At 38.0% G+C, this 26253-nt stretch overlaps 1 protein-coding gene across 5 annotated transcripts in view; it reads left to right on the forward strand.

Moving 5' to 3' along the window:
* The window catches only part of LOC136258726 (1-phosphatidylinositol 4,5-bisphosphate phosphodiesterase beta-1-like), a 160676-nt gene that overhangs the window by 35958 nt on the left and 98465 nt on the right, over positions 1 to 26253 (forward strand). For all 5 annotated transcript variants that reach the window (XM_066052073.1, XM_066052089.1, XM_066052097.1 and 2 more), the window contains 8 exons: positions 1837 to 1939; positions 2019 to 2165; positions 2221 to 2381; positions 11002 to 11084; positions 11129 to 11213; positions 11355 to 11443; positions 14927 to 15060; positions 17816 to 17879. In XM_066052073.1, coding sequence (XP_065908145.1) covers positions 1837 to 1939; positions 2019 to 2165; positions 2221 to 2381; positions 11002 to 11084; positions 11129 to 11213; positions 11355 to 11443; positions 14927 to 15060; positions 17816 to 17879 — 866 coding nt within the window. The remainder of the gene's footprint in view (positions 1 to 1836; positions 1940 to 2018; positions 2166 to 2220; positions 2382 to 11001; positions 11085 to 11128; positions 11214 to 11354; positions 11444 to 14926; positions 15061 to 17815; positions 17880 to 26253) is intronic.

Consider the following 26253-nt stretch of genomic DNA (forward strand, 5'->3'; position numbering starts at 1 on the left):
TCTCTACAAGGTAACTTCTTCTAACTGATCTTTCTACAGGGCAATTTGTTTGTGGCTGAATTTTCTACAGGGTGATTTCTTTGAAGCTGAACTCTCTACATGGTGGTTTCTTTGTAACTGAACTCTCTACAAGGTAATTTCATCTAGCTGATCTCTCTACAGGGTGATTTGTTTGTAGCTGAACTCTCTACAGGTGATTTCTTTGCAGCTGAACTCTCTACATGATGGTTTCTTTGTAGCTGAACTCTCCACAAGGTAACTTCTTCTAGCTGATCTCTCTACAGGTGATTTGTTTGCAGCTGAACTCTCTACATGACGGTTCTTTGTAGCTGAACTCTCTACAAGGTAACTTCTTCTAGCTGATCTTTCTACAGGGAGATTTGTTTGTAGCTGAACTCTCTACAGGTGATTTGTTTGCAGCTGAACTCTCTACATGATGGTTCTTTGTAGCTGAACTCTCTACAAGGTGACTTCTTCTAGCTGATCTCTCTACAGGGAGATTTGTTTGCAGCTGAACTCTCTACATGATGGTTTCTTTGTAACTGAACTCTCTACAAGGTGACTTCTTCTAGCTGATCTTTCTAGAGGGTGATTTGTTTGTAGCTGAATTCTCTACAAGGAAACTTCTTCTAGCTGATCTCTCTACACGGAGATTTGTTTGCAGCTAAACTCTCTACATAATGGTTTCTTTGTAGCTGAACTCTCTACAAGGTAACTTTTTCTATTGATCTCTCTACAGGGCGATTTGTTTGTAGTTGAACTGTCTACATGGTAGTTTCTTTGTAGCTGAACTTACAAGGTGATTTCTTCTAGCTGAACTATCCCTTTCCATAGTTGCATGAACTCCCTATAAGGTAAATTTTTCTAGCTGATCTCTCTACAGGGTGAATTGTTTGTAGCTGATCTCTATACAGGTTACTTGTTTCTAGCTGATCTCTTGAATTCTCTTCAGGGTGACTGCTCTATTAGGATGACTGCTCTATTAGAGTATCTCGATCTCGCACTTGCTGCACCAAGTTGGATTTCGTGTTATAACTCCGTGGCTTTAAGTCTGATTCTTCTACACCATTGAAAAGCCTTTCTAAGATGATTACTCCATCTATACAGCGATTTTCAAAGCATTACCCCAAGCGGTTTATCTGGTAGGAGTGGCAAGTAGTCGTTTTTTTATTAGCTAATCTCGATTGTGTAATTGTTACACACTGTTGGTTTTTTCATTGTATCTTCCTGGTTTTTAGCTCGATTTCTTTCAAACCACAAAAGGTTTGAGGTTCAATAGTTAACCTATTCACCCACCGATTTTCAGCTTCTTCCCATAAGCGGTTTACCCTGTAGGCGTGACAACATATTGGTGTTATTTTTCGTGAATAATCGATCATAACTCTTTTCCTGTTTATCGTATCTTAGCCAAAGTTGGTACAGAGATGTGCCTTTATACCCCCCTTCTGTGTGCCAAAGTTCAAGGTGATCGGATATGGCATTCGTGTTTTATAGCAGTTTTTGTAAGTGTGCGAAAAGAGGAAGAAAATAAGAAGAAAAAAAACCAAGAAACTAAGCCACTTTTTGAAGTCGCATATCTCGGGAACGCTTGAAGCGATTTTGCTCAAATTTGGAATGTGGAGTGCTGAAGGTGGAGGGAGTGTCCACAGCAAAAATCGTCTTGTTTCATCAAGGCAGCACAGAGCTACGGAGGTGCAAAAATTGCATTTTTTTTTCTTCCTGTCAATATACTCACGGGTGTTACACGCCGGCTTCTTGGGCCGCACGACACACTACCGTGTGTCTTGATTTCCTATTGTATGTTATGTATGTGTTGTTTACAATATCTTGTTAAAGGTACAACGTGATCCTCGGGATAATGAGGTGATCAAAGAATATCATGAAAAGAACAAAGCCACTTCAATAATCCATACACTAGAACCAAAGGGCAAAGAAATAGGTAAGCCTCTGTAGCTGAGATAGTACGTACTTTACGTTATGGTTTAATAGAATGATAATCAGCATGTTCTTATCCACAGGTAAACTCACTCCAGTGGGTATGTGGCGTTTCCTGGCTAGTGAGGAATCCAACCTGGTGGATATGAGTCAGTTGGGTTTAGTGATGGACATGAGTCAACCACTATCACACTATTATATCAATTCTTCACACAACACATATTGTTGTGGTAGGCATTACTTCCGGTCCTTGTATACATGTAGTACCAGTTCGTTTTGTACTAGATACTCAAATCAGTGGCCAGTCATCAGTTGAGGTTTATCGTCAGTGTCTCTTACAAGGATGTCGTTGTGTAGAGTTAGACTGCTGGATCCAAAATGATGATATTATTGTAACACATGGATTTATGAGTGGAGTATGGGTCTGTACTAAAGTGTCTTTTGAGGTGGGTAATTTGCACTAAACTGTGAATTTGAATGTGAGTTATGTATGTATATTTGGACATTTGATAAAATGCTTGTAGAATATTGCATTAAAAGGTTGGAACCTATCATAATCACAAATATCAAAAGGATGAAAGGATATGTCTTGTCTACATGCAAATGTGTAATATGAAATGGTCCATAATAGACAGGGCACATCCAAAAAAATTCTGATGGGTGAGCATGCATGATACGAAACATGAAACGCACTCCCATTTATGAGAGACAATATCAAAATATCATATGATGTGTATATTCTAAAGCAGCTACCTCTAGCATGTAAATAGCAAACAACTAGCTAATTTTATACTGTATATTATATGATTAACTTGTAGGTATCCGTCAATGATCATGGTAGCATAAAATCAGATGAGACATCAAAATCAATCTTCTATAAGAAATGACACATGACACTTACAAGCACATATGCACACATGCACTCAATATTCAAACAAAGGCTGGATCTTAAATGAAGCTGAGGTGCTACTGTAGACTTACTGTGTCCATACATATGTTGAGTTAACTTTACAGCTTATAACTGGCGCAGCTGTGTAGGTACATAGTATATACTGAAAACAATCTGTTCTGAATAGCAGCTTAGTAAGGAGACAAGATTTTTCTACTATATCTCAAGGAAATTATAACTATAGACTACTGTATGTACACAGTAACAGCAACATAGCTATTGCATTTAATCAGGCTGTACAATAACTTGACCTAATGACATTAGCTTTAATTGTAGTAGGTCGTTGTCCCCTTTTATGGTGTCATTTGTTGTCTAGTGTTCTGTACTTTCCCTCACACTTTCCAGAGTACACATTTGGCAAGCCAGATTACATGAAATATCTTACTGGTGCCATCTGCATTCCTAGTTACAATCCAACTTACATTTCTCACTTGTATGAATGAGACATACCACCTCATGCCAACTTTTTGACTCCATGTTAAATTGCAAATGCATTTCCTAAGTAAAAGTCATGCATGGGGATTTCCAAACAATTGTGAGGCTAGTTCTAATCAATATTTTGGCATGGTGTACTACTATACAGTAAGTCTAAGAGTACTGTATCCCCCCAAGTGTATTTCTATACAGTAGTATGGTAATATTAGCTCATTTTAAGAGACCATGCAATTTTCAATTTGTTTCAACAGTTTTTTTATTAATAGATCAACTGTAGAGGTCCTATTCTCATTGCAATCTCAGTAATCAATCAAACAGTACAGTAGTACTGTACGTTAGGGATCACTTAAAGTCAAGCCCAAAAGTGCAACCCAAAACACTTCCAATGAATTGCCACAAATTATAATTTTTTAAATTGTATTCAGCAGAATTTTCTGCTGGCTTATACAGTAACTGCCTGATACCTTCAAAGCAGTGTAACTCAATAACATAAGGCTATGGGCTTGATATTTTCACTGTTAAATGTCACTTCAGCCTGACAGGTGCCTTTTGGAATGCTGCAGTGTATACAATGCATACGGCATGGATGTGATTACCTATGTCCACTTTTGTGTCCCATTTGACAGCACCAAGGTGTCGATTCACAAACATGTTATGGCTTCCCTGTACTGACTATTATGTTTATAATGGAAATCATCTGTATTTTCCACAGTAACTGGATTACTTGCAGAGGCACTTCTCATACTGTTCTTCATTTGCAACGTGGTGTATGGGCTGAAAATACTGTAGCTGGAAATGAAGTGTAATGAGCCTTATCCACAATGATGTTTTATGACATCACGAGAATAAAGATGGCTGCGATAGTTGGGGGACTGTTATACAGGTGCCTATGGAGAAAAATTTTAAATTGCTCATATTTCAATCAGAAAAGAAGATATCGAGTTCTAAACAACAGGTACAGTCAAGTTTTATATAAGACATTACAATAAACGAGCTTTGTCACGTTTCAATTTTTTTTTCTAAATAGCATACGTTTACAATAGCTTTTGTTACTTCATAACCATACCTGTCAGTTAATGGTCGATATCCCCATGCCTAGCTGAAATGTGAGCGATCAAAAATTTATCTCCATAGGCGCCTGTATAACAATCCCCCACCTATCACGGCCATTTTTATTCTTGTGATGTCATAAAACGTCATTGTGGATAAGGCTCATGGCCAGTAATTGTTAATTGTCAGTAATTGTCTGATTGATAGGTGTAACATATAACTGGTGTACCTGTTTCAAAAAAACAATGGTGCCAGATAAATCATAAAATAAATTGTGCACTGAATGTGCTCAATGAAAAAGTGAACAAACCAGTACAAGAAAAACTTTCAGTTTCAATAAGGGATCATGGAAATCAAAAGTGATAAAGCAAGGGAGGTCACCTACACCTGCAGATACAGTATACTAGTGGATATTTAATTCTTACTTCAGCCATAAATGAAGTAGGGACTAAATGTCCAACATGTGTTTCTGACTCCCTGCTATACAGGCTTTCAGTAGCCTTCTTTGCAGGTCCCTAGTAGGGCTCTCAGTTTTGATGATTTTATTAATCGATTAGTCATTGATTTCTAAATTGATTATTCAATTAATTTATATGTAGGGAATACCATGCATATAGCATCAGCTACACTTAATCAGTACTGTGTACAATATAGTAGTGGTAGTCTACACTCCACCCAGTATAATGTAAGAGGAGAGTTAAGCGAATAGCAACAGTTGATAGATGTTAGGTTTAAATTGTCTTCAAGAAAACAACCATTCACCACGGAGTGAATCATTTTCACTAGGGAGAGTTACTCTTGAGACACTAGAAGTTAACAGGAGCTGGTTGTACGTGAACCTGATAGCTGTCTGGAAAGCTAATTAACTTGTTTGCGAGTGACTACACCCATCACTAATGGCAAAGCACAATTGCGAATGTTGCTGAAGAAGTTGTAGTGGAAGAATTATCACCTTATAAAGAGTTACTACAGTTGTACCTGAATAAAGGTGTTGTTTTAGCTGTTACGTCTTTTTTTCGTATTTTCTCCAGCTACCAATTATTATTATTGTTATTATTATTACTAGCATTGGTACCTGCCTACGTGCAGGGACCACATTATAATAACAACCAAGCGTTACACATGCCATCACAGCAGAACCATTCATGCCCTGCAGCATGCATGGTGATATCATTTTTAATACCAACATCTTGCAAAGTATATGAGAAGCATGCAGGAACTCCAGAACCTGCAGAACTGCAGTAGCTAAACTACTGTAGTAATGTGTATGTTTGTAACACACAGATGGTTCTAGTAGTCCCTCTCCTATTATGCAGGCTATACATATACGTAGCATCATTTGCTAAAAGATTGACCACAAAAGACATTAATTTATTGGTACCTGCCCTACAATGCAGAAGTTGCCATATTGCGTATTATGTTGTGGGAACATATTGTAATGGAAACCATGCATTAAAATTCATGTAACTATATATGTTGCATGTATAATGAATGTCACTTTTAAAGAACATGAGGCCATCCTGCAGAATGATGTGAGCATACAAATAATTTTAAACAGCAGAGCTGTGTGTAGCTACATAAGCAAAGACAACTGTAATATTGTACTACTGTGCATACCTATAATATTATGTCTATAATCAGGACACTTGGTCAGTCCCAAGGTGTCTTTAATACATAGGTTGGAAAAAGAAGAAAAAAAAAGAGAAGCGATACTACTGGGATTTGAACTCACACCCTACCAATTTCAAGCTTCATGCTCTACCACATGGACTAAATGTCACTTGTGGTTAGAGTGTCTTTAAAAGTTGTTTATAAAGGCATGCCTAAGTTGAATGGCATAGGTGTTTACTTGCAGTTTGCATGCAGTTTACAGAAAGAATTCAAGCAAATTTTTGTCTACACCCTTGCATTAATCACGCCGTAAATGATGAACGATGGCAGTTAGAAGCTTCATTTAAAATGAGGTAATTCTTAGATGATGAACGCTTCGTTTGGCACAAAACACGCTTTGATACGTGTATCAGCTGATGAGAAAATTGTAGGACGCCATCGGAATTGTAGACAGTCAGACAGATGGCTTTTTAGCTTTATTATATAGATTATTATTATTATTATTATTATTACTAGGACCACGTCACATACAACCAAGTACATACACCAACGTGACAGCCCCCTGGTGAGGCTATTAGGTGGTGAAGGCATGATCCCCAAATCAACTCAATATGTCACAGTAGTGACAGATACAACACAATAGTGGCATCGTAAATAAAGGCCACCAGTAGCTAAAGTGCTAGTACATCATTGGTGTGGTAATGGCACAGTGATGTGTACACAGTATATGCATACAAAACCTACAGGAGATGCACAATACTGTAGGAGTATACAAGCCAGGTGAACCAGGTAAAGGAAGACAGCCAAGCCAGCCAGAGCCTAGTAAGCTAGGTAAAGGCAAAATGTACAATAATACAAGAAAACATTTAAAACATACCACGCTCTTACAAAACATTAGTACAAACAGACAACCAAACCAACCATAGCCTAGCAAGCCAGAAAAATATAGTAAAATACAAGACATATGTACATTACAATACAAACAAACATACCTGTCCTTGTGCAGCTGGCATGTCAAACCTATTCATCAGGTGTCCTGCAGCCATAGATACATGGAGCGCATCCACTGGCAGCTGGCATGGCGACTTGAGACTTAGTGTGCCAGCTGGCAACACTTTCAAGCACAATTGAACAGTACTTCGCTCGTCTAAATAGCCATTTGAATCTGCTTGATTAGTAGTGGGTATATCACATGCTGTTTTGATCGGCATTAAATAGAATTGTCGTACGTTTCTATCACCTCCACGGAAACATTCACCCATTATACGATTATCTCTTCATACAACATGGATTCTATTCCCGGTGAGTGCGAAGCCTTAGGCCTTGTAGTTTTCTCAAACATTATTTATTATTTATTTATTAATTATTTATTTATTTCATTCATTATTAATGACGTAATTTTAACCGCGTTTCGTATTATTCTTAGTACTTGGTTGTATAACTAGGACCGGGTCACATACAACCAAGTACATACACCAATGCGACAACCCCCTGATGAGGCTATGCAGTACTATAATAATTACAATCCCAATCAACTCAGTATAGCACAATAGTGACAGATATAACACAATAGTGGCATCGTAACTAGAGGCCATCAGTAGTTTAGTGCTGGTACATCATTGGTGTGGCAATGGCACAGTGATGTGTACACAGTATATTTGCATAAAAAACATACAGTAAAGAGCTATAGTGTTGTATGCAACATACATTATTGGAAACACCGAAGATAGAAATTATTCAGCTATGTAGCCAATATACAGTACAGTATCAACTAGAGGTCACCAGTAGCTAAATTCATTCATCAATGGTGGGGAAATGGCACAGTGATGTGTACACACACAACTTGCAGGAGATACACAATATTGTAGTAGTTCAGTAGAGTAGAGTATGCAAGCCAGGTGAGCCAGATAAAAGAAGATAACCAAGCCAGCAAGCCAGAGCCTAGCAAGCCAGGTGAAGGCAAAATGTACAATACAAGTAAACAATACAAACAAACATTAAAGCATACCCATGAACGCTCTTTACAATACGTTTACAAACAGACAGCCAAGCCAACCAGAGTCTAGCAAGCCAGATGGAAGGATACAAAAGAAGTAAACAATACAAACAAACATACCGCTATTACTCGTCTTGTGCAGCTGGCGTGGCGAACTTCCTTCGTGTTGGTGTCAGGCGTGGCCATCTTAATTAGTTTTGTAATGTGTGTTATATGGAATAACACGGCTGTTCGGTCACCAGCACAAAAATGAGTAAGCATTATACGCTTGTGCAATGGCGATTCTATCGCCAATTAGTGCATGTCTGTAGGCCTTGTAGTTTTCGAATACATTAATTCATTCATTATTTATGACGTAATTTTGACTGCATTTCTTATTATCTTTAGTACTTTTGGTTGTATAATTACTAGGACCAGGTCACATACAACCAAGTACATGTACAAACGGGACTAACTAACAACAGTACTATGTAGCTAGCACACTGTGGTCAGGAGAATAAACTACTTCCAGTAGTGCAATGTGAACACCAGTCAAATAACAGTATTATACAATTGCGTGGCACCAGCATGGTTTTTTAAGCTGGTAATTAACCGTAGATGTGACTGCTATGACAGAATTAAAAGTTGGAAACTGACTGCTATATTAGGGTAAGTGACTGCTCTATTAGAGTATATTCAAGCTAAGCACGTCTGCAAGATGAACACACACAACTTAGCTACTTTAGTGATTTAATTTCTTGTAGAACTATAGGATAACTAAACAGACACAGTAATTAAAAGTGTGTGCACTAAAGTGACTGCTCTATTAGAGTATCTCGAGTATTTTACAAGAGTTACTTCCAGCCTTCTTCTTACATTAGCTATCTTGCAAGTGCCATTTCTCCAACAAGCTGATGAAATCCACCATTAGTGGTATTTAATAAGTCATCTGTAAACAACCAGCTGTAATAAAACACATGTGACCTGACTAATTAACGCTAACCCATTGTACATCTGCTTTCCCACCCGTCATCTCTCTAGGATCCATCATCTCAGCAAGCGAACACATACCTGCAATGGAACACAGGTCACGTGCTAAGGTGTTTTGATTGGCATTAAATAGAATCAGCATACCATTTCTATCACCTCTGCAAAAACACCTGCCCATTATATGATTGTCTCTTCATTCAACATGGATTCTAAATGCAAAGCCGTGGGCCTTGTAGTTTTCTCAAACATTATTTAAGACGTAATTTTAACCACGTTTCTTATTATCTTTAGTACTTGGTTGTATAATTACTAGGACCGGGTCACATACAACCAAGTACATACACCAATGTAACAACCCTCTGGTGAGGCTATGCACACGACTAAGTGGTGAAGACACAATCAAAATAATCATGGCACAGTAGTGACAGATATAACACAATAGTGGCATCGTAACAACCGTAATCGTAACTACCGGTACATCATTGGTGTGGCAATGGCACAGTGATGTGTACACAGTGCATACAAAACATACAGGAGAGAGCTATACATCATTGTAGTATTGTATGCAGCAATGCATTATTGGCAATATCACCGATTCAGAAGATGGAAAATATTCAGCTATGTAGCCAATATACAGCACAGTATCAACTAGAGGTCACTGGTAGCTAAATGGGGTTCATCAGTGGTGTGGAAATGGCACAGTGATGGGTGCACACTATATGCACACACAACTTGTAGGAGATACACAATACTGTAGTACAGTAGTTAAGAGTATGGATTAGCCAGGTGAGCCAGATAAAGAAAGACAGCCAAGCCAGCCAGAGCCTAGTAAGCCAGGTAAAGGCACAATGTACAATACAGGTAACCAATACAAACAAACATTAAAACATACCACACTGTTTAAAATACATTTATAAACAGACAGCCAAGCCAACGAGAGCCTAGCAAGCCAGGTGGAAGAATATAAAGTACAGGTGAACAATACAAACAAACAAACATACTGCTATTAATCTTCTTCCTCTCCTTGTCTTGTGCAGCTGGCTGGGCAAACTTCCTTCATATTGTGTCGGGTGTGGCCTCCTTAATTAACTGTTTGTGGTGTGTGTTATAGGGATAACACGGCATTTTAGTCACCAACATGGAAATTAGTAAGCATTATATGTTTGTGCCTTCGTTCAATGGTGATTCTATCGCCAGTTAGTGCATGTCTGCAGGCCTTGTCGTTTTCGCATACAATAATTCATTCATTCATTATTTATGATGTAATTTTGACCGAATTTCTTATCATCTTAAGTATTTGGTTGTATAATTATTACAGCTTTACAGTGGCCAGCACAATCTAGTTACTACAAATTAAATTCCTAGTTCTTGCTAAAAAAAATCCGTTTATGCAAACTATAGTCTATAAGTTGATAATTCCATATGTAACTCTAATTAAACAAAATCTTGAAATTTGGTACATTTGTAGTGCTACTTGACCCGCTAACATTATTTTGAAATCTTTAGACATCTGATGTTAGTTTTCACCATACATTTCATGAAGAAGTCGTAAAGTGACCATCTCATACAGTTTTCCCAGACTTGCAATGAAGCCATACCACAACATGTCTGCTTTTCACACCTTTACTGTCATAACTAATCATCAAACTAGCTGAAATGAAGTTTTTTGAGAATAAACCCATATTTTTCTTCTTTTGCTCTTTTCTCAGGTATCTTCTCAACGTGAGCATACCATAGATGAATTAAAAGTGGAAATTTGAAAAGAAGAGGAGTTGCTGAAAAAAGCCACAAATCAAGAAAGGAGTATAAAATGGGGATAGTAATGTGAGCCACAAATCCCTCTTTTGACTAAAAAGGATACCTGAGATGGGATGGTTATCTTTTTAACATACCAAGTTTTCCTTGAAAAAATAGTAAAAAGAGGAATTTGTGATTTACCTTACCATCTCAGTGATTCCTACTTGTTTTGTGGCTTTTATTCAGCAATCCATATATTCCTCTTTATTAAACATGTATTTTCTAGTTATATTGAGTACACATAATGTATTCTCTACAGAAAGTGCTTCAGGCTATAAGAGATTTTGCATTTGTCACTACTGATTATCCTTTGATCTTGTCCATAGAGAACCATGTTGACAAGTGAGTGTGTTAATAATGATTGTTTTATCATGTGAACGTTTCAGGCCACATCTTTTACAACGCATGGCAGTGTTATATTCTCTTACTTTTGGTGATCATTTGTTGAGAGAACCACTCAAAGGATACCCTGTTAGTTTTGTTTGTGATGTATCTAGGTACATAAAATATATACACAAATACAAAATTGTTCTTTATGCTTGGTTGAAATACTATTCTAATTGAGTATACATCTTATAATATAGTTATTGCATATACAATTACACTACACAGTTAGAACCAGGAGTCCCACTACCATCACCTGAACTGTTGAAAGGAAAAATTTTGTTGAAAGACAAAATCAGACTAAAGAAACTAAAAGGGTTAGTTGGTTATGGATATTGTGATACTGGTGTGGTAAAACTGTATAGGGGGTTGTTACCAACACACATTTTAAAGCTAACGTTTGTGACCAGATGTTACAAAACTGATCCAAATCGTACTTCAGGAAAAATCAAGCTAATACCACTAATGGATAGCTACACTATCGTACTATTGGTTTTGACCTGTAGTACTACTCAAACTACCCCAGGCTGGTTTTAAGAGACATTTTTTCTGGATGGTGTGGTGAGCTTGAATGTAAGTTTCTGGCCTTGTGAAGGACCTGGCTTGGCAATAATCAGTGGTGTACTGGTGATGGCCTGATATGGTTGTGGCATGATATGGTTGGCCAGACATTTTCTGTGATGATTTTGCTGCATATCAGCTACTAAGAAGCCAGCACAGCCCTGTAATCTCGTGTCTGGACTTCAATCATGCATTTTGAAGTCTATCTCTTGCTCACCCCTCCATCCAATCACCCTCCACTCCTTTGTGAGCACTCATGATACTACTTTTGCTCGTCCAACTGCTCAGATTTTCTATCTTATTTGGCAAGAAACTCTACAGGCAGCTACATACAAGTACTTTAAGTGGTCTGAAAGGTAATAAATTGATGCATCTCTTGTATAAATTTTATATGCATGCTCACTATCCTTGGCAAGTTATACTGACTTGGATTCTTTAAAAACATTTATCTCGAAAAAATTTCTAATGTGTGATTTGGATCGTTTTTCCTAAGTTAATTTAATTAATTAATGGGCCTTATCCAAAGCTACATTAAGCCATATAAGTCCATATACTATCCGTTTTATGAACGCTATACTTTCGTTTCATTTCCGTGTCGCGTCCGTGATATTTTAGCTGGGCGTGTAGTTTCTACAGGAGCCTATTGGAGAATGGTGAGTTGAACGTATAAGAGTAGCTCTAGTTATGTGAGACATAAGTGTGCTAATTCGCCGTTAAAAATACTGCGGTCTAAGATGGCAAAACCCAGGAATAAAGATTAGAAGTTGGGTTTTTTGATAACATGCACTAAATAGAGTCGGCACAAAGGACATGTTATCGCGTTCAATCTAGCATTCAGTATTGTTTCAATTAGCCTACATGCTTTTACACTGCCTGTCCTATGGCAGACTGCATGCCAATTTACAGTACATTAAACAAATCTATGGAAGTTTCTAATTAGCACACGCAGTGATATATACCTGCTTTGAGGCATAATTCCTGGGTTTTGCCATCTTAGAACACAATATTTTAAACAATAAAACAACATACTTGTGTCTCATAAAGCTAGAGCTACTCTTATAGGCTTAACTTACCATTCTCCCATAGGCTCCTGTACAAACTACACCCCTACTTAAAATGTCACGGATGCGACGCGGAAATGAAACGAAAGTATAGCGTTCATAAAACGGATAGTATATGGCACTTATATGGCTTTGCATAATTTTGGATAAGGCCCATTAATTTTATTATTTTAATGCCTTCTTGACTTATGTCAAATTGCATAATACATTGGTGCTAGGATTTTCACCAGATATATAGTTTTAACATTGGAAATTGTAAAATTAGGAAGAGAATTTTATTATTTAATACTTTCTTGACTATATTTAAGTAACATACATACATGCATATGTATGGTTACTGAATACATTATACATTGTTATAACACTACATATTTACAGAGTGCACTACCAGAAAGTACAACTCCTTCATCAAACTCTACTACACATGATAAGAAATATATGCCTATTAGGTACATATTTGTAGCTGCAGGTGTAGATTGATTATCTCCCATCATTAATTGCATTTTGTTTTCAAACAGTACTGTACTGTTTAGTAGGTTTCAAACCCTGACGGGCGTTGCTAAAAGTGCCATGTCTAAAAACCATCATAGAAATGTGATACACAACAAAAATTGCCTTAAGGAATAGCCTTAGTGTATCTAACTTCAAATCCAGCATTGAAAACAAGAAAACACTCACAGATGGCTGGATATTGAAGTTTTTAAAGATCATCGAAACCATTATTATAGTCTGGCTGCCTCACTGCCTGCAAGTCGTTAGGCTAGAGGCCAAATGAAGTAGTGCATGACCAACCACAATAACAAACTCACTCCTTTTCTGGTTCCAACAAGTATCTTCCTTCTGTACTTTGCCTTTCCTTTTATCTTCAACTACATGGTCATCTTCTTCATGTAAGGAAACCATACAAGACACTAATTTTCTACATCAACACTTTCCTTGTAGGAACACATTTAGATGCCACAAACTATTTGAAATGCTTAAGCCACTGTAGGAGGAGTAGACACGTGCAGCTGCACTTATAAAACCGAGTATAAAATGATCACTGATCTGACCACACCCCTAAATGATCAGATCACATGCCTCGCACTTAGAGAAAAGACTTGTACAATTAAAATTATTAATTAAAAAATGAAGTAGGTTGCAGTGAATGGTAGCTATTACAAGTTATGTGGGACATTTGCATACTACCACCACCTCTTCAATGCCAAAGTAGGCACATAGCTATGTTGTAATAGGTACCATCATTCCACTTGTTTCACTCTTTATCGCTGGAACCCTACTTCATCTTTTAATTGCACTGGTTTATTAACTTTTTTGTTATAGTATAGCTACAGTATATTATACATGTGTGGTTGTGACTGCTTGTAATAAAGTATCTTGATCTCTCTGTTTGTCTCAAATTAGCTACGTAATAGAGTAAAGAGTGTGGTTTTTCATGTCTAGTTTTCTACAACACAACTGCAGCTGATTACAGCTAAATCATTAAGGGCATGATCATGGAGCGCACTGATCACTGATCTCCACTGAAATGTAAATTTCTAAATTTTCCTTACACTTGTTTACTCTTTTTGTAACATGATGTATGACTGGTGAACCAACACATACTGCATCGAAGGAAAGAATGGAACCAGCCAGACATTTTATAAAAATCAATTGAGCAAGTTTAATGTGTGCCCTGACTATCAAATACTAGAAAGTGATGTGGCCATTCTGCTTTGTTTTCAGCTTTGTTCCACCTGTTATACAACATCGCAAACAAAGAACAGTACAAGAAGCATCTTTACAATAAACGCTGACTTCGACTATTACTTACCGAGAAGTATTTTCAACTATGTTCAACACATTACAAACCAAGAACAGTACAAGAAGTGCCTCTCCAAGCAATGCAGTTACTACAGAATTATGGACGATTCTCATGACAACTAGCTACACTGATGCACAATCAACATTTACGTGGTTATGGAGAAAGAAATGAGACACAAAGAAAACAAAGGTAAGTCCATGATGCATGCACTGTAGCTGTTGTAGTTGGTTGAATGGTTTGATGCCCAACCAATACCACCAAGCTGTAATGAAGGAAATGTGAGGATGATTTTTGGGCAAGAAAGCCCAAACCTCCATGATCCCCACTATACAGTACTACTGGTACTTTCATGGACCTATTTCCACCCACTATAGCCATAATGATGCTGCACTACTGACCATCAGATACATGTATGAAAATGCACCATCATTGTCTTCATCAGATGAAGAAGACAGCAGCATTACCCCTCACATCAATGGTGATATAAGCAATGATGGAGATGAAGAAGGTAATAAATAAATAAATAGTTAATTTTGTGTGTGGACTGAAAAGAGGATAAACTTATTGACAAAGTGTTTAAGGGGGGTAATTTCAAGTGGTTACCAAACAAAACATAATATTCTATTTTTAATGGGTAAGTATAAACAGTGAATCTGGGGACCAAGGACCTTGGACAAAGGACCATGGGGATCCAACTTTTCTTGGAATTTATTTATAATTATATCTCTGTAAGACATGGTGGCAAGTTTCACTTGACCGAACAACTTTTTCTCAGAGTCTCTATCACTACAGTACAAGCTGTGGTGCCTCACATGATGCCTGTATCCAGGGGCGGCAGAGATGGGGGCAAGGGGGGCTGTAGCTGCTGTCAAAAAGATTATGGAGGAGCTTAGCCCCCCTAAAATTATAATAGTTGTCATTGAACAATTGTGCTGATTGTATTAAACCAAATGGCTAACTATACAAATGCTTAGTTACCTGCGAATCAACTGGATTCTATATGAATCAAGATTGATATATTGTAGTAGAGCAGTCACCCTAATACAATAGTCAACAAATATAATATTAATGGTGACTGCTAAATCACTCTCAGACTCAATTTTGTGAGTCTAAATCTTCAAATATTTTCCTGGAGGGAGGGCAGCATGCCCCCAGACCTCTTTATAGGTCCACTGGATGCTAATATAAATGCCTCAAGATCAAGATACCATAATTTAGCAGTCATCCTAATGCAACAGTCAAGCTAATATTAATAGTATTCTGATATACTGCTAAAACCATTCCCAGATTCAATCTTAGAGGGCCTAATTTTTAAAATTTCCTGGGGGAATGTGCCCAGACCCACTAGATTGGCATGCTTTGTATGCTACACAGTGTACTTTGCATACTAAGACATATCATCCCCTGGATGAGCCTACCTGCACCCCAGCCCCCCATCCCCCCCTCCCCCCTAAATAATAGTGTCTCCTCCATCCCTGCCTAGAAATCATAAGCAGCTACTCTGAAAGAGGGGTCTGGACTGCTTAGCATAGGCCACTCAGTCTTTACATCTCCAGCCACAGCAGGAGTAGCTTTATTAAATTCTTCACCTTTGTGTGCAATATGGAGCACAAACTTTGTTGAGCTGCTTGACTAACCATGAGTATAGCCTGCAGTGATATCACTTAGTAGCTTGCTATAAACATAATAGACTACAAGGGCGTAGCCAGCGGTTCCCTTTAAGAGGCAGAATTTTTTTAAATTAAAAAGCACACCAATCTTACAGCCCCGAAGTTCTCCGGTAGCTACTTGCACACTGGCGCTCCTCAATACTACTCTTGAGAGTCACATCACATTAATGCTGAACTATTGCGAATCATCTATTGCAACATGTGATCAATTGCGCATGTGATGCATGGTGGAAATGGCAAAGGACTGCTGGTTAGTTGAGACATATTACAAGGCAGCAGCTGTGATAAACTTGAGTGGTCGTGTTATACATGTTTCAGGTTAGCACAAACTGTGATGTATGTATATATTTACCTGATGAATGGTTTGTTTATTTGTCACATGTTGCGGGCATGTGATGTCTCAAATATATTGGAGTCAAGCCAAGTCTGAAGTTATTGACCATCAACAGGAGCAAGAACAATGTATACCTGGAAGAAGTATTGCCAACTAAGGGACTCAAGTGTGAAGGGCTCCCATGTGCTAAGTTGTGTTGTCTGGAAGTGAAGAGATTAGTTAGTATTACAATAGGTTTATAGTTTCTATAAGCTGCATAATCAGCAGTGTGTAGGTTTCATCGAGTTAGATGCACAAACAGCACCTTTTAATGTTACTGCCTAGTGGCACATTTTTTGTACATGCATCATTTTTGTTCAAACATGGTCTAGGGGAAGCACCCAGGCCTTCCCATAGAGACATTCCACTTCAAATCTGAACCTCCTTCTAGAAAAACTTGGCTACGCCCCTGAACTAGTGTACTCATCATAAGTGTTGCACTGATAATCAGTTTAATTATCAGTAACAGCCGATATTAGCTAATTTTACAAGTAACAGTTACAGTTAAGAAGCGGAAATAATTTGCTGATTAACTGAAACCCACAATCAATCATTAATGACAGCAATGAACAGGTGAAAATAAAGAAAGTGATGAATGTAGCAGTAAGTGGTACAACATTTATTTGCTGTAGCTGTTTTATAACTATTTAGGCTTGTTTGTAATATTATGGCTGCAAGACTATAGCAGGCTGTGTATAATATTTATCAGCTGCCCATGCAATTGTTAGTCTACAATAGGTGACCTCTGGTGTAGGTGACCTCCTTGTATCCCTACCTTTAAATTCTATAATCAAACTTAAAGTTCCTTATACTTGTCATAATATCATTGCTTGGCTGCTAACTTTGATATCATGTCTTTTTCATACCTATTTTTGGAAGGCTGCATCTTTCTTCAACATAATTCTTGTAATTTTCATGCTGGGTGTTCTTGTTCTAGATGTCATTTAACCCTCACACCTTCCTCATATAATTTTTGGGTGCAGGTAGGCTTTACCAACACACCAGCTGCAGTGTATAATACTTTTTGTAATTATGTATGTTCTATAGTTGCAGCAAATCTTTAATAAATAAGTAACTAAATAAACAAATAAATAACAGAGTAACAAAGCAGATTAAAATGTAGAAACATGGGAGGGTTTACTCAAATTTGTCTTTGAAGTTAGGTGGCTTCATGATACACGTACACAATTATACACTGACAACATTTGTTATACAAACAGTTGAAAATGCTGCATTACCTGATAAGGAGAATTGGATGTTGCCAGACTACACGCTGAAAACACAGTAAGTATATTAGTATATTATTACATTGTGGTGTACTGCTGCATTTTTAAGTATGTACATATCAACAGGAGCGCATCGAATCCTATGGACAAGGGAGTGTGTAAATCCATACACTAGCAACACTACGGGCGAAATTCAATCATGGCGTCCAGCGTTACTATGTATACAATTGGTTACATCATTCTTGCGCGGAACAGGGACTGGGCTGCTACTCCATCGTCTAATGTGAAGGTAGCAAAGCTGCTTTGATAGGAAAATTGTCGGGTCGAAGGTAAAGCTTGGAATAGTCAAGCGGAGTAATTTTGCATGGTTATTGACTGTAGAAAGACTGTCCTGCTAAGCCTGTGCTACTATTCCTCCATTGTGCCATTGGACTTCGTTTCCATAACTTCGCTTCGTCACAGCGGAAACATGACATATTCGAGCATGCTCCACTGCATAATATCCTAATTAGGGAATTTTAAAAGTTACTTATTATAGTACATGGCAGTCATGTTTGAATTTTGCTCTTTACGAAGTTACATGCTCCCTTGTCTATAGGATTCAATGCGCTCCTGGTATCAACCAACAGGTAAATTATGTATATAAAAGATATATACTCACACAAATCAGCCAAACTGTGAAAAAAGGGTGTGGCCTTCAATAGCCTGGTGAAAAATGTACACAGCCATTATTCCATTGCAGCCATTTCTTGGCCACCACCTTTGAATCCATAACTTTTTCACACAGACGATTTAAGGCGCACCTTTTTTTTTCACAGCTTGGTTGTTTTTGTATGGATTTTTGTACTCTATGTCAGCTATATAGTCTGGCTTTGGGGTTTATTTTACCCACATGTAATTTTTCTTATTGACAGACATGATGATGATTATTGAAGACAAAAGTTATAATTGTACTGTTTTATTTGATGTTTTTGGTAATACTATTGTAATACAGCTCATGAAAATTCTAATTATAAACTTTCACTATCAAGGTTATGAGATAGTGAGCTACTGTCGAACAAAAATTTTATTACCCCTTAATGATTTAGCCTTACTTATTGATCACGCTTCTTACTGTTCGCATGGTCATGGATAGTACTTACCAGTGTCCTCCTTTGTGTCCCATTCATCTTTGCTGACAGCGAAAAGTGTCGATTTGGCGGTAGCACGTGATGGCTTCCCTTCTTAATGGAAATCATCCGTATTTTTCATAGTGGCTAATTTGTTAGCAGAAATGCTTTTCGAACGGTTCTTGATTCATACTGCTGTGTAACGGGTTGAACATAACCAACAATGAAGCGTAATGGATACTTCACTTTTCATCCGGACGATAATTGATATAACTAGGGTGCACGGCACAATTTCTTTCGGTATGTGGGGATTGCAGTGGTGCTTTTTGAACAGTTTTTGATTCAAAATGCTGTGTTATGGGTTGAAAAACCACAGTAAAACAATAAGAAGTGTTATATCCCTACTGTGCATTCGAGTACAGTAGGGATATAACACTTCTTATTGTTTTACTGTGATTTAATATCATGGACTACTCCAACTTGTTTTGTCAATGTGCTGTGATCCCTACTCTAGTTGAAAGTTCCAAATTTTTTTGGTGTACTTGTACTGAGGGGTCCACAACAGGGGCAAGATCTTGGAGGCCTTCACTGAAATCCCAAGTGAAATCTGAGATCCAAAATCTCGAATGATATGTTTCTCCAATGATTTCCCATATAATTACGGAAATTTAGATCACATGAACTAGACATGTGTAACTGCGTGATGCCTGACAATTGATGGTACACATGCCATGGACTTACCAGTACGAAAATTTCTTAGTTGTTTAATGATCAAGTGATATAGTGTAATCATGGCTGAGGAACCTAGGAAAGCACCAATTTTTGATAGGTGCATGAGAGGACGGTGTAGAAGGTCAGCACAGCAAGGACCAAGAAGATGACAAGGTGGAAGTTGAAGTTAAGAACCTACAAAGAAGTGGTACTCAAAGCAAAGATAAAAGCAGAGATGATCACAGAGACCAAGCATATGTGTGTGTGTGCATCATAGTCTCTGTGCAGGCGAAGAGATGGGTATGGGATTTAGGGTCAAGGGAAATTCTAAACGTGGTAACTTGTCAGTGACTTGGTTGTTTCCTAGGACTATCGTTGCACAATAGATATTTTCCTGGATGACTATCCTAGTTCTGAGTCTAGCTGTACATGATTTTATGGATAAAATGAACTATGGACAAACAAATCAAGACTCACGGTAGTGAGTCACGCGGCCAAGAAACTACAAAGCGCACGCCACAATTAAAAAACGCGCGGCCACTACTGTGAGTTATTTACGTGTAGGGATGGTTTTGCAATATTAGCCCTGAATTATGCAATCTCTCTCAATAGGTTTGTACTGCGTTTCGTGATAAAAAACTTGGTGTCATCGTTTTCTTGTCGCAACCTCTAAACAAGTGTATTTAGATATAATTCACTCAATTTCCCGCTGTGTGTTTCAGCTATCGTCACATTAAACCACTCCATACACTCGTGTTTCTACAATCCATCTGGCACTAACTTTATTTAGTACTGGATCGCCTCTACGCAGATTTTCTCAGTTCGAACGTCTAATCCAGACAATAACTTTAAACACGCGATGTAGACACAAGCCCTAATGTCTAATAAACAAGTTGTGAAAGTGTGAATAATGTAAGTTCTCTTGGAAAGGCATTTAATAAAGCATAAATCTTTTAGACTCTATTTAGTGCCACGCAACATGCAAATATTTACAATCGCCAAAGGCCGTATAGACAAGTTCTGAAAGTGTGAACAACATCCAGTCCCTAGAAAACATGTTTTAAGCATGGATTTTCAAGATTCCATTTAACATGCTCAGATAGCTGACAATTAATACAGCACCAGCCCAGAGCATTAGTTGCCTAGACAACATCTTTTTAGTTTGATTTTTGAAGACTCCATTAACATGCTCAGATAGCCACCAACATGGCACCAGCTCAGAGCAGTAGCTGCTTCTATTGCAGCTTTTGTCATGCACATTAACATATAACAATGGTCTGACACATGTAACACAAATGTAATGAACATAACATTAAAATTTCATTGATTTCTTCGATATTTCTCAAATCAGTAGCCTAGCTTTTGCCACAATGGCCTGACCTCATCATTATTCGATGAACCGCTGCCGAACTGGTCTCAAATAATGCAGCCACTGTAATTTCCATCATAACTGTTACCAGGTGGCCTGCACAACCAATAAGCGGACATTAAATAAACAACTGGATATTACAAAATTACAATAAACTGACCTGGAAATTGTGTTTCCCATTTTCCCGTAATGTAGCTCTGACTACCACATTCCCATCATCATCAGATTAAGAGCTGCTTCTGGTCCAATAGTCCAGTTACCACACCTGACTGCCATCATAATATTACACTGGTACCAGATGACCTCTGCAAAACTGAAAAAAGGGAATTAAATACAATACATCTAAAATCTGGATACTACAAAAATTACATCAGGCCTGGAAAGTTGTCATTTCCCTACACTGCCTGATCACTCCTTGCCGTTCCAAATGACATAATAATTAGGGCTGGGATGAAGCTTCGAATGTTTCATGGGTTCGACGGTTAAGTAAACTTCGAATTATAAAAGTATCCTTCGAAGCTTCGTAATGCACTCATAGTCTACGAAAGAATTACAAATAAACGTCGTTATCTTTATTGCAGCTGCTTATACCTCTTGCGTGATTAATGTTCGTCTCTTCGTGATCGATCTTTGTGTGCCACGCCCACTTTTAAACCACCGCAGTTCAGCTTGCTACCATAGTTGCAGCCTTAAAACACCTTATAAAGTGATAGATAATGCATGGAAAACATACTTTTAGCCATTACTCGGTGTTTATCTGTGTATGATTGCAGTATAGCGGACACACCCATTTGCAATTGATCGATCGCGTCATTCAGTACTGCTGCTATGCACTTTCCAAATGCTTAAAAACTTATTAAATAGGTTTAGAAAGATAAAACGTAAGAAAGACGTGCATAAATTCAAGAAAACCTGTAACTTGAAAGCTAACACCGAAGCTTCGAACATTCGAACATTTTATTAGCAAATATTCGAAGGTAAATTTCAATATTTGTCCCAGCCCTAATAATAATAATATAGTTCTTCTTTAACTACCATATTCCATCATCACCGTCGGATGCATAGCTGCCCCATCAATGCTTACTGGTCAGTTACTACACCTGAATGACAAGGTTGCCATCATAATATGCCTAATTTTAATAATCCTAAGTTTGGATAACCCACTTTGTACGGACACAAGTGACCTATAACACTGCCTGTAGTAGACATTGTCCCATAATAAGATGGCTTGCAAAACCAATAAGTGGGCATTAAATAAAATACGGATACTAATAAATTGAGCTTGGAAATTCTGTTTCCCATTTTTAAACTGCTGCCAAACCATTCCTCACTGGTCTCAAATAATGCAGATAGTTGCCATCATAACTGGTACCAGGTGGCCTGCACAACCAATAAGCAGACATTAAATAAAAAATCTGGATACTACAAAATTACAATCAACTGACCAAAATCATACTTAAAACACGTTCTCTAGGCAGTTAATGCTCTGGGCTGGTGCTGTGTTGTCAGCTATCTGAGCATGTTAAATGGAGTCTTGAAAAACCATGCTTAAAACACGTTCTCTAGGGATAAAAGTACACTTTAAACTAATGCTGTGAGCTTGTGCACATACCTTAAGTCAAAGTTGCTAATCAGCTAGGGCTCCAATTATCACTGTTTATACAGGGTTGGGTTTGTGGTCACCACAAAACACAACTTGCTTGGATATCTGACAACACAAGAGACCAGTCCTGTAAAACAACAAGCGGGCATTTTTGCCTGGTCCCAAGTGACTTACTATGACTACATCTGGCTGCTAGTTAGTGAACTGTTTTGACCAAATGACCTGCAAAACCGACGGAGCCATTAATATGTACAATACACCAAAAAATCTGGGTAAGAGGAAAACATTAATACATGTACTATAAGCACAACATGTATACCGACCTGGACTTCTGATGATGTAAGTGGTGAATGATAAGGCAGCCACTATTATTTGGTATTCAGTCTGTACATCCTGTCAACAATCTCACCATGAGATAATATTGGAATTTGAGCAACTAGTAGTTTCACCTGGCGGGTCTTAGTGAATTGGCACTGCTTACATGTACAACTAAAATACCTATTGCATCAACACGGTTAGTCATTGTGTGTCAATGTTGGAACTAATCCTCAATCTAATCACTTTTGCTAACCTCCAGCACCAAAGGAGCTTGCATGATACCTGACAACACAAGAGACAACAACCAGGTACTAAAGTAAAAAGATAATGTACAAAAAAATTAATATGCCAGGCTGGCGGATCCTCATGGCTTAACTACAGAGTGACAAGCAGGCATTAAATACAATGCACCTGAAATCCGAGTACAATGGAACCTCTCTTATCCGGGCAGTATGGTACATACTACTGTATCAGAAATGTCCTAAATTGTACTAAAGTGACTAACTTAAATACAAGTAATGTTATTGCTATCAGTTAGTGCTGTACAGTTTAGTGTGCAGAATGAGTCACTACAGAGCATTCGTGGTCACTCCCCTAGCTGTAAAAATGTATTATCACCTAGCAACCAAGTGGTAGTTATCATTAGTAGAATAAACAAGCCACCAAACAGCTTTCATCTAAAGCAAACTTCATTATGGTCAATAAACTACAAGCCACATGACTAATTTAGGCTGTGCAGACAATGGAGGTGCCCAGATAATAGCGGTGTCTGGATAATAGGTGTCCAGGTGAGGGAGAATTGTAACAACACAATTCCTCTGTTAGCTGACCTGAATTTATGACACTCTTTTTGATCTGGGTTCCTGTATGGTTCCAATTAAGTTACACAAGACCACATCCAACTGCTACAACCAGATGGCCTACAAAAACCAACAAGTGGGTATTAAATACAATATTCCTAAAATCTGTGTACTGAAAAATATCACTATATAAGGACCACATGTAAACTGACCAGGGTATTAGAGTTTGGTCCCATCACAACAGTACATACGCCTGATCCTGGAAATTCAGAAAACATACCTGAGATAATAAACAACTACATTCCTTAGCATGTAGACTGACCTGGAAATTCACAACACCCTTGCTACAGTCCACGTACAATTGACAAATGAGAACTACAAAAAGAACACAATAGATAGTACAATTCCTCTATATGTAAACTGACCTGAAATTCATCACACTCAGTTTCTACCTGCAGCTGGTCCCAGGTTATGTCATGTACCATGACCACATCCAACTGCTACTGCCTAGTGGGTGAACTGCATGCTATGACCAGATTACTGAAAGGTGGGCATTTAATGCATATAATTATTACACCTAAAATCTGTCACTTTTTACACAAACGACACATTTGGGAATTTAAAGGACTACACACAGAGACCTGATTAGACAGGTTTCACTGTACATCAATTAAGTCATTTAGATCAGTATGCAGTATGAATGAATACATACAAACGTTACACACATTACATTCGCTATAGTTACTTCTTCAACCTGCAGCCAAAGTTCCTGGACTTCTGCTGATGTAAGTGGCAAGTGGTAGTTGACTCGTACATCTTGTCGACAATCATTTCAAGAGGTAACACCAGCATTTGCTGCTACTTACACCCTGTACCTAGTAGCGTTAAAAGTTTTCAGCTCTGCACATAAAAACTCAATCGCACAAACATGGTTAATCAGTGTGCGGCGATGTGACACTTTACATAAACTTCACTCCTCAATTCATTAGCCTTCAAGACCGGCATATATCATCGAGTACCTCGGTATTCTAGACTCTTACTTTTTCAAGCATTGCTCAAGCCTTTGTAGTTTCTCATTAAAGTACGCCTCACCATCGAGTTACAATACTTCTGCTTTTAATTCGTACCATGGCTTTGCTTCTCTCCAAGCTCAAGACTTGGGGACTGCCATTTTTCTTAACTGAACATTCAATTTAAAACCGCGTATCACGTGTGTCCGCTTGAGGTATTTAGGGACTCAGTTTCCAAGAGATTTACCCTAAATAGATCACGTGATAGTTGTCAATCTGGATTCTGGTGGTACGCATAGTTCAACAATGCGGTACGTGTACTTTGATTATTATAAGCTTTCAAGAATTGTTTGTGCACTGCTAAACTAAGTTATTTTTGTGTGATAAGCGCGACATCCGCGGGGCACCACTGAAGTGGTAGAATGCTCAATCCTATTCAGGGGCGTAGGGAGGGGGGTTTCCAGGGGTTCAGGAACCCCCTTGTAAAATTTAGACTTCTGAGTTTACAGCAGGACCCTAACACACCATTTAGTGTGGCAGGACAAAATGAGTGAATAATAGTTTATGGCACAGTACAACAATTGATAAAGCTTTGCATTGGGAAGGTTTACAGAGGTAACATGAAAACTTGTTAAAAAGATCGATATACTCTAATAGAGCAGTCAGGTGTATACTCTAATAGAGTAGTCATGTATACTTTAATAGAACCATAGATTATATTATCTATGATAGAACATGCATGTAAATATCCATGTGTTAAGAAATTTCATCAGTGGAGTTTACCAGATATTCTAACTTTGAAAGCAAAACTGAGCATGACCTTATACTGCTATAGATTTGGTGTGCAGTGTATAAAGTTATATAACTCCAGTAATTTATCACTTGGGAATGTAAAATGAATCCATGCCATGCATATTTTGTGTTTATAATGTTTTGATTGTGATTTGTATCAATGGTTTCATGGTTTCTATACAAAGGGATACCTATCACTTACAGATGCCTATATATATGTCTGTGTCTCTGCATTATGCTGCAGCTGTCTGTTTCCACTAGGTAGCTTTATCTAGTACTATAGCTTCATCTCAGTGGCACTTATATGTATTATAAATAATTTACTTTTTCACATAAAATATAGCAATTTGTTGTGTTTTGATGTATTAAAATATTGAAAGTCTCTCAGCGGCTAGGGGTTGTGCCCCCAGGCCCCTGCTTCTGATACCTCAATACTGATGTTGGAACCCCCTTCAAAAAGTCCTGGCTATGCCCCTGCTATTAGCTATTCTGCTGAACAGACAAGGGAATCTGAAGACGTGCTCCCTCAGGAAAGTATAAGTACTGAAACTTTTTAGCTTTAATTGCTTCATTAAATATAAAAATTTGCTTAATTTCAGTCAAAAGGTGATGATCGAGGCTCTATATGCACTGGTTGCATCTATACTGCACTGTGACATCCTTGAGGGGTTAGTACTGGTATTGTGTCCATGGCAATACTGTTCTATCTCCCAGAGTCTT

This window comes from Dysidea avara, chromosome 1 (genome assembly GCF_963678975.1).
Source record: "Dysidea avara chromosome 1, odDysAvar1.4, whole genome shotgun sequence".
NCBI classification, from domain to species: domain Eukaryota; kingdom Metazoa; phylum Porifera; class Demospongiae; order Dictyoceratida; family Dysideidae; genus Dysidea; species Dysidea avara.